The 10,515-nt window shown below is 45.5% G+C and overlaps 1 protein-coding gene across 1 annotated transcript in view; it reads left to right on the top strand.

Annotated features, from left to right (window-relative positions):
• gucy2d (guanylate cyclase 2D, retinal) overlaps positions 1–10,515 on the top strand; it is a 42,093-nt gene that overhangs the window by 19,664 nt on the left and 11,914 nt on the right. The window contains exons 3-9 of the mRNA XM_079507241.1: positions 108–409; positions 1,982–2,354; positions 3,262–3,346; positions 3,449–3,560; positions 6,185–6,313; positions 8,543–8,629; positions 9,329–9,505. Of these exons, the coding sequence (XP_079363367.1) occupies positions 108–409; positions 1,982–2,354; positions 3,262–3,346; positions 3,449–3,560; positions 6,185–6,313; positions 8,543–8,629; positions 9,329–9,505 (1,265 nt within the window). The remainder of the gene's footprint in view (positions 1–107; positions 410–1,981; positions 2,355–3,261; positions 3,347–3,448; positions 3,561–6,184; positions 6,314–8,542; positions 8,630–9,328; positions 9,506–10,515) is intronic.

The raw sequence follows: 10,515 nt of genomic DNA on the forward strand, positions 1-10,515 counted from the left end.
ACATTCTACAATTATCGACATGCAGCATAAGGTTTCACCCCACTTTTATGTCTCCTACTTGCGTAATCTGTCACTCTCACTCACACACTCCTTCACTCTCTGTGCAGTGGTCATCATGAGCATGCCGTCCGTACTGATCGGTGGCGAGGCCCAACGCCAGCTTCTGACCAAAGCCTTGGACATGCGTATGATCAGCCGTGGCTATGTGTTCATACCCTACGACACCCTCCTCTACGCATTGCCTTACAATAACGCACACTACCACGTGCTACGCAATGACAGCCAGGTTCGCAGGGCCTACGACGGGGTCCTCACTGTCACGATGGACTCTGGAGAGCGCAACTTCTACGAGGCCTACAGAGACGCTCAGGATGCCCATGAGATCCGCTGCCAAACGCCAGCGGAGCAGGTGAAACACAACACGCAGGAATTACATCACACACGCTTTACATCAAAGATTAAACCAGATACTAGATACAATAGTTGTTGATTCCTGTGCTCTTACCCTGTACGAATAAACTCATAAATACACGCACGCACGCACGTATACGCATGGCGTCGCACGCACACACACAAACATTCTGATAGACTGATTCATAACATAAATGTGGGTGTGCAAGAGCTGACACGATAGTGTCTGACTGTCTGCATATTAGCAGGATCCTAATTGCGTTTCCGTCAGAAGACGTGTCCCCTGTCCTTCCCACAGAGTCTTCTACTGTATGTCCATCCTATCTGAGTAGCCTTGCCGAGCCATGAGGCCCATAGGGCAGGAGCCTATCTCCTGTTTCTGTAGCCATGAGGCCCATAGGGCAGGAGCCTATCTCCTGTTTCTGTAGCCATGAGGCCCATAGGGCAGGAGCCTATCTCCTGTTTCTGTAGCCATGAGGCCCATAGGGCAGGAGCCTATCTCCTGTTTCTGTAGCCATGAGGCCCATAGGGCAGGAGCCTATCTCCTGTTTCTGTAGCCATGAGGCCCATAGGGCAGGAGCCTATCTCCTGTTTCTGTAGCCATGAGGCCCATAGGGCAGGAGCCTATCTCCTGTTTCTGTAGCCATGAGGCCCATAGGGCAGGAGCCTATCTCCTGTTTCTGTAGCCATGAGGCCCATAGGGCAGGAGCCTATCTCCTGTTTCTGTAGCCATGAGGCCCATAGGGCAGGAGCCTATCTCCTGTTTCTGTAGCCATGAGGCCCATAGGGCAGGAGCCTATCTCCTGTTTCTGTAGCGTGAGGCAGCTTGATGTACAAGTACACCCCCTGGACATGACGCTAGTATGTCGCAGGGACTTACCCCCAATCCAACCCTTGATGCTGAGTGTCAAGCAGGGAGACATTGGGTCTTTGGTATGACCCGGCCGGGGATTGAACCCCGACCTCCCAGTCTCAGGGCGGACACTCTAACCACAAGGCCACTGAGTTGGTGATCTGCAGCAATTAATGACTAAAGAAAGATATTACAGATTGTGATGGCCCCGTGCATAGAATTTCATAGCATGTGTATCGTACACTTTTGTTAAGTTTAGCTTTGAATTTGAAATGCAATGGTGAAAACCACTCTGGGATAGCCGTAAAATAAATAAATCACACCCCTGTGAAGTGAGGGGCGATCATATCATCGTACATCATCATAGATCATCTCATTCCGGCCAATCAGAATAGGCCTATCTCACAGCCTTTCCACGCCCCCTTTCCAGACCTAGTGGTGTTGACGTGACGTCACTCCATAGACATTGCATGTTAAAATACCTACATTCAGAAGCCATAAACGACGCTTTTTCTGAAGGTAAACTTTATTCTATTTGTTTCAGCTGTCTTACCATCTTATTTTCTTCTTAATAATATTGGTCTTTTACATTTTAACATTTGGAAACGGCCTTAAATGGTGCAGAGAAAGCAGGTAGGGATGTAGCTCTGGTCCATGAGTAAGGCTATGGACCTTTGCTTTGGTAGCTCATCGCCTCTGTTGGTTTCCTCCTCGTAGGTTTCTCCATTCTTCGGCACCATCTACAACATGCTGTATTTCACGGCCATGGCGGCCGAGCAGGCCCGCCTGAGTGGGGTGCGCTGGGTGACGGGTGACAGGCTGCCTACGGGCGAGGGAGGCTTCGAGTTCCAAGGCTTCAACCAACCCTTACGGGCAGGGAGAAACAGAGAGGGCATGCTGGGCCGCTACGTGGTGCTGGACCACAGCGGCAGCTACGACACCCTCTACTCCACGCACGCTTTAGAGGCCACCCATGTCACCGGAAGAATCGGTGGGTTGAAATACCTGGGCCGTTCCATCCATTTCGCCGGCAGCACACCCTACACTGACTCCAGCTGTTGGTTCAGCTCAGCCTTTATCTGCACCGGCGGTAAGTCTGCTTCTGTCTTTATCTGCACCGGTGGTAAGTCTGCTTCTGTCGGCCTGGGCCATGGCTCAGTGGTCCAGGCACCTTGGTTCAACTCACGATCACGACGGCCTTTACTGCATGTCTTACCCCCCATCTCTCTCCCCATGTCCTGTCAGCCTACTGTCTGGCCCTCCATAAAATATATAAAATAAAAAGGTGAAAGCCACAAAAAAACATTAAAAAAAAAAAAGTAAAACTTTTTCCCACAAGGTTCCATTCTGGACGGGAACCCCTTTTGGTGTTTTACTTTAGCTGTTGAAAAATAGCAGATCTACAAGATCTGCTATTTTTGAAAAATCTTGAAATTGTGGCGCAAATTTGTAATATATATTCTTCCCGAGCGAACCTTTTTTTTTATTTTATTTTTTATGGGTTTTTTTTGGCTTTCGCCTTTATTTTATATATTTTATGGAGGGACAGACAGTAGGCTGACAGGAAATAGGGAGAGAGATGGGGGGGGAAGACATGCAGTAAAGGCCGTCGGGATCGGGAGTCGAACCCGCGGCACACTGCCAGACTGGATTACCAGCCAAGGTGCCTGGACCACTGAGCCATGGCCCAGGCCCGAGCGAACGTTTTTAACTCAAATCTTTGCTTCTGGGGTGGTCCAGATGGGGGTCGGCGACCAATTACATATAGTTCTTGGGGTCCTTGACATTAAATAGAGAAATTAAAGAACCACTGATATAGAAACATAGGTTTTTCTGAAAACTGTCATGATTTAGAAGACATTTGTAGAATCGTCCTCAGGTCTAAATGGGTTAATAATAATAATACTAATAATAATACAAAGAAACATTTATATATTGCCTTGTATAGGTGACTCAGACTTATTCCATCTCTGTCTGTGTTCTCTTCATCCTTCCAGGACTGGACTGGGCCACTCTCTTGTTTCTATTCCTTCTGTTTATAATACTTGCTGCATGTGGAGCATACGTCTACTTCCGTATTAAGTATGTTTTCATCCAAACCCTATCACTCACTTACAAGCACTTGCATGCATGTAAAGATACTGTATATATGTATGTATTTCTTTCTTTATTTGCTCTGTCCAGGAGAGGTGGAAAGATTGGAATCGGTGGCTTCAACATTGGCAATGATGGCCCGACGAAGGTGGTGCTAACGTTGGATGACCTGATTTTCATCAACACTCAAATCAGCAAGCGGGTCAGTTTCTATCGCCAATTTAGTCCTTCATGCCAACTGATTCATCCCCAGTGCCCATGCACACATATTTCTGGTTGTTGTTGTCACATGCTGTTCTATCGTATTGGTTCACCTGCCAGTGAGGAGCCCCCACCGGGATACCGTATAGCTAGAGCCTTCATCCTAAAGGCCTATTCATAGTCTGGATTGTCGATGGTGAGGTGACCACCGCTCCAGTGGTGAGCTGACCACCGCTCCAGTGGTGAGCTGACCACCGCTCCAGTGGTGAGCTGACCACCGCTCCAGTGGTGAGCTGACCACCACTCCAGTGGTGAGGTGACCACCGCTCCAGTGGTGAGCTGACCACCGCTCCAGTGGTGAGGTGACCACCGCTCCAGTGGTGAGCTGACCACCGCTCCAGTGGTGAGCTGACCACCGGAGCTGAAATAACGTTGAGCGGTGGTGAGTAAAAACAGAGAGAAGGGCTGGAGCGGTGGCGGTGGTTTGCTCTTCACTGCGGCTCGTGACGTCATGTTGTAGTTCGGTGGTCACCTCACCACCGGAAATCCAGACTATGAATAGGCCTTAATCCTCACTCCCACCCAACACTCCCCAGTGACAGGTAGAGAACTTTTATTTGTATAATTTTTATCCCACGATTTTGTAACCCATTTTTCACCCCTGTGTCAATTATCTAATGTGATCCTGGGCTCTACACACCCTCCACCAACCTAGTCCCTATATATGGGGGACATGGGGAGAGCTTCCTTCATGCCTGAGTGTCCAAGTTGCTCCTTTACACCTGACAGGGGGGAGTTTCCCTCGTTGGACGTAGCGCATGGAAGGAACACGTTATTCCAACCAGTTCCTTTCCTTGCTTGATAAGCTTTAATTATCAAGCCTGTTATCGAGCATAGCGGCCCATGACGTCATGTTTCAAGACAAGAGAGGCGATCAAGAAATACATCTAATCACCCATGCTGGCACAAAGATGTCGATTGTAAGAGCCATATGAATATGATCCATGGTTTGTACTAATTGATGATGTCACCACAGGGCATGGCCAAGGTTGCCTGGGTATTTAATGCGTCTCCAATCAAGCAGCTGGTGTTGCTGATTGGCAGAGGCACATAGGAGTATGTGCACGTGCAGTTACAAATATCACTCACCCTCAGGGGTCATCACTTGTGCTGTGATGGACATTTTTGTCAAAATTACATTTTTGCCAGGGACATACAAAAAGAGTGGACAATAATATCACCGGAAACACATGAACAGCTAGCCCTGAATGACCATAACAGGTCTGTAACTCTGAGAGTGAACCAAATGGTTCCATTTGTACACTCTCAGAGTTAAGGGTGTTGCAAAAGAAAACAATCTGAGAAGAACCACTAATAGTTGGACTCCTAATGTGCCATACGTAGTAGTAAATGAGTGTCGTACACATTGTGAAGAAAACCTGGAGACTGACATTCAGAAATTTGGTCTTCTGATCAAAATAAGAACATTATAATGAATACACATAAATAAGGGTCCTAATGCATGTCAAACTGGTGGTGCTTGATATTAAAATGGTTAAGAATCACTGGTAGAGCAGTAATAAATATCTTCTCTCATGGGGGTCCCTGTTAACCTGACTCCGCCAGATGGGGCAGCAGAGAGTAGCAGGAGGGGGGAACCCAGTGTACTCTCTGCTGCCCCATCTGGCGGAGTCAGGTTAGGTCCCTGTCACATCTTTTCAAATGGGGGTCCGCAGACGTCAGTACCTGAGTACTGTACTTTAGTATTTCAGTAAAATATCCTAAAAAGTGAAAATAGCAGATCTACAAGGCAACAAGGTGTCGCGATTCAATTGTCACTAATTTCGATTTATCGTTTCTTTTTTTGAGTGGTGTAAACCACTCCTACAACTGGCTTTGTTAGTTTACGTGTCTGTTCGTACCAAAACATGAGCATGGTTGCTATGGTCACCCAGTTCACACGGGTGTGATTTCATTACGTCAGACCACAGTTGATCAGTCTATATAAGACCTTACACCACTCAGTTCACACAGGTGTGATTTTTTTTTTAATTTCTGGAAAACCTTTCAATTGTCTACATTTAAATACAGCAATAGAGAATACAATAAAGAAAGTCTTGCACTTGTGAATACGTGAGCACTCCACTACTTTTAACTTAAAACAATTGACAGAGCAACTTTCACAGTATTTATAACGTGACTTCTGGGGTTGTGTCCACCACAGTGTGCATACAGTACAAGAAGAAGAAGAAGAAGATGAAGTTCACCTATTACCTACACTGTAGAACGGATTATCTATTCTGAGCTGACCCCCCTGCCCCCACTCCCTCTCGGGCGACTGTGGCTCAAGAGGTAGAGCAGGTCGTCCAATGATCCATGGGTCGGAGGTTCGAATCCCGGCTCCTCCTGTCTACATGTCGAAGTGTCCTTGGGCAAGACACTGAACCCCAAATTGCTCCCGATGTGCTGGTTGGAACCTTGCATGGCTTCCGCCGCAATCGGTGTATGAATGGGTGAATGTAATGCACAATCTATGTAAAGCGCCTTGGATAAAGGCGCTATATAAATGCACCATTTACCATTTACCATTTACCTCTCCTCTAACTCATATGGTCCTTTGAGCAGAAGCTAACTGAGGACAGCATGATGCAAAGCCAGGCCCAGGAAGACACCAAGACGCCCACTCGCCACTCCGTGTCTGGACGCAGCTACTTCACCTCCACCCCTGACAACTCCAACATTGCTGTCTATGAGGTGAGCCATTTGTCAAGCCCCCCGAAAGCTATGTAGGCCTACTGAACTGAACTATGAGGAATCCAAACAAACAATGAGAGGCCATATATTATGAGTTCATATAGCATCAAAATCTATCTGCTATTTTGAAAAAACTAGAACAATTTGGAACAATGTGGAATAACAACACAAATATTGTATGTTGTCCTCGGCCATATACATGTAGAGGGTCCTTGACATGAAATGGTTTGAGAACCACAGTACAGTAAGAAATATTTATGTACATTCCAGAGCATCCTGGTAGTGGTAGCTAGTGCTTTGTTTCTCAAACTATTTTGGTTTCAGTAACCTCTTTCCCTGATCAAGTAGGTACCCCCTTAATGTACATTTAAAACTAATTGCAAGAGAAAGCCATGACTGTATATACTAATATGATGCTATGGATGGATGGATGGATGGGTGGGTGGATGGATGGATGGGTGGATGGATGGATGGGTGGGTGGGTGGGTGGGTGGGTGGATGGATGGATGGATGGATGGATGAACCCTTTGAAGAATATAACAGAAAGAAGTCCAGTTTTTATGTTAATACATGTATCCTCAAGGAATGTGCAAATATATATTGACTTCTATTCAATAACAGTTGTAGGGCCGTTTTTTATATCATTTGGTTTAACAATAGGGTTACACAAAAAATGTAAATGTGCATCAAATCATTAGACGCCAACTTTAACTCACTGACCCCCACCCGTACACCTCACGGTACACATACCCGCATTTGAGAAATGCTGGGTTAGTGCACTAACCATATAGAAACAGACCTGCCTTGGACCTAAATATTTAACATGATAAAACTCTGCATCTTTGGCCCCCCAAATTCCATCCCCGCTTTCCAGTCACAGTTTGGCAATCTGTCCAATAGCATAACAAATGCAGCCCGTAATCTAGGCGTGATGTTCGACTCCAGTCTCTCATTTAATCAGCAAGTCACTAAGGTTGTACAATCCTGTTTCTTCCAACTCAGTAATATAGCAAAAATAAAATCATTCATCTCATTCCCTGACCTTGAGAAGGTAATCCACGCTTTCATCACAACACGCTTAGATTATTGCAACTCACTATATTCCGGACTCAATAAAAAAACTATCTCCCGTCTTCAAATGGTCCAGAACTCAGCAGCCAGATTATTAACCAATTCCAGAAGGCGTGACCACATTAACCCTGTCCTCACCTCCCTCCACTGGCTGCCTGTTCATTTTAGGATTGATTTTAAAATTTTAATTACCACTTTTAAGGCACTAAATGGGTTGGCCCCCATCTACATACAAGATATGCTGGAGCCCCACAGGCCAACACGTAGCCTTAGATCGGCAAGCAAGGCTCTCCTGGTAGTTCCAGCTACCCAGCGTGTCACCATGGGTGACCGGGCTTTCTCGGCCCGTGCACCTAAACTGTGGAATGCCCTACCAGAGGCCCTAAGACAAATCACCCTATTGAGCTCTTTTAAATCACAGCTAAAAACCCACTTGTTCACGATGGCTTTTACTTAAATTATTGATCGTTTTATTTTGTGTTCACCTGTTTGTATTAATATTGCTTATTGTTGTTGTTTTATTCTACTACTGTATTTTAACCTGTATTGGAAAGCACTTTGTAACATTGTTTTAAAAAGTGCTTTATAAATAAAGTTTATTATTATTATTATTATTATTGGTGCTAATGATAATGTGTATGTGTATAGAGCGTCGCAGTCCCGCCCTCTACCATGGACCAGGAAATGATTCTCCGTTCATTTTCCTCATAGACATTTCAGAAAGTATTTATTTAAAGACGTTTACGCCGCGGACAAAGCCAACTCGAGTCGTGACAAATCATGACAACAAACACAATTTTTGGGGCCGAAAAAATAATTAGAAAGAAAAACAAACGGCAGGTTACAACACTTTCTTTGTTGTTTTTCTTCTTTGTAATTATTTGTTTGGTCCAAAATATTGTTTGTGTTATCATGAGTTGTCACGACTCGAGTTGGCTTTGTCCGCGGCGTAACCGTCTTTAAATAAATACTTTATGAAATGTCTATGAGAATAATGCATTGGGATTCATTTCCTGGTCCATGGTAGGAGGCGGGACTGCGACGCTCTATACAGCCGGATAAATATTGTCATGTCCTGCATCTTTTAGGGAGGATAAATATTGTCATGTCCTGCATCTTTTAGGGAGGATAAATATTGTCATGTCCTGCATCTTTTAGGGAGACTGGGTCTTTCTGAAGAAATGCCCAGGTGGAAACGCCCCAGTGGAAAGTGTCAGTGGAAGTACTGAGAATACCTTCATCAGGGTAAAAGTGGACCAAGAGCACTGAATTCCAGCATTCCTTTATGTTTAACCTCTAGGGCAGTCCATTCTGTATTAACAAACTATTGTTTATGTCTACGAGCAGTGCTGGAAAAAAGTACTCACATGTTTGAGTGGCGCTAGCCCCTCCGATGCCCACGTACAATACTGTCTCTACCCACAAATAGCATGTTAACACTTACAGTTGGGTGCCACCGATATTGTCCCTTATCATTTTACCCATTTAGGCCTGACCTCAAAATTAAAAAAAAATCCTTCTAAATCCTCCAGTTTTCTGAAATAAATATTTTCACGATTTTTCAAAAATAGCAGACCTACAAGCTCGTAGCGCGCCACTCGGTGGCGCGCTATGAGCTTGTAGATCTGCTATTTTTCAATAGCTAAATTATAACAATGTTTAAAACACCAAAAGGGGTTCCCGCCCAAAATGGGTTAACTGTCCTTTTGCGCAGATCACGCAAACCTCAGCAAAAAGAAAAGGACAATATCGATGGCCTCCAACTGTACATTTTAGTAAATAAAATCAAGTGAGGGGCGCTCAATTCTCCATTCATTGTCAATGGCATTAAATGTTTGTGTTCAGACAGAATCTACACTATAGCTGTTAATAGCTGGGGCTAGCGCCCCTAAAAAAAAGGCCATCATTTCAACTACCATAATGACTTGTTCTATGTGGTTTTAGCTCAGGGACATGCGGCATGAGAACCTCAATCTGGTCCTGGGTCTGTTCTGTGACTCTGGGGTCTTTGGCGTTGTTACTGAACACTGCATGAGGGGCAGCTTGGAGGATCTCCTCAACAATGAGGAAATGCGTCTTGATTGGATGTTCAAGTGCTCTTTGTTAACGGATCTGATTCGGGTAAGGAAGAAAAACAACATCTCATCCCGGCCTCTTAATATAGCTCACTGTCCTCAGTTTCTAATCATCACACATTTCATAACTCTTGGAGCCTTACACCACTGAGATCAGCAAACTAGCTGCTCTTGGAGACTCCCAAGACTAACTTGAGGAGTAGGTGCTGCTGAGGAGTAGGTGCTGCTGAGGAGTAGGCTCTCTTGGAGACTCCCAAGACTAACTTGAGGAGTAGGTGCTGCTGAGGAGTAGGCTCTCTTGAGGAGTAGGTGCTGCTGAGGAGTAGGTGCTGCTGAGGAGTAGGTGCTGCTGAGGAGTAGGCTCTCTTGAGGAGTAGGTGCTGCTGAGGAGTAGGTGCTGCTGAGGAGTAGGCTCTCTTGAGGAGTAGGTGCTGCTGAGGAGTAGGTGCTGCTGAGGAGTAGGTGCTGCTGAGGAGTAGGCTCTCTTGAGGAGTAGGTGCTGCTGAGGAGTAGGTGCTGCTGAGGAGTAGGTGCTGCTGAGGAGTAGGCTCTCTTGAGGAGTAGGTGCTGCTGAGGAGTAGGTGCTGCTGAGGAGTAGGCTCTCTTGAGGAGTAGGTGCTGCTGAGGAGTAGGTGCTGCTGAGGAGTAGGTGCTGCTGAGGAGTAGGCTCTCTTGAGGAGTAGGTGCTGCTGAGGAGTAGGTGCTGCTGAGGAGTAGGTGCTGCTGAGGAGTAGGTGCTGCTGAGGAGTAGGCTCTCTTGAGGAGTAGGTGCTGCTGAGGAGTAGGTGCTGCTGAGGAGTAGGCTCTCTGGCCGTTTTATGTAAAAGTATTTTTAATCACTTCTTAAAACACACTTTTATTCTTTGGCTTTTAACCACACTTGATGTTTGTGTCTTGATCTTGTTCTGTAATTGTATGTAATGTTGCACTTTTGTTGTTGTTGCACTGATTGTTGATGTTTTTGTTCTCACCCTGTGCAACACTTTGGCCAATTTTGTATTGCTGTAAATGTGCTTTATAAATAAAGTTTGACTTGATTTTCACACAAACTTTCTT

The sequence above is a fragment of the Electrona antarctica genome (genome assembly GCF_951216825.1).
Source record: "Electrona antarctica genome assembly, chromosome: 8".
NCBI lineage: Eukaryota > Metazoa > Chordata > Actinopteri > Myctophiformes > Myctophidae > Electrona > Electrona antarctica.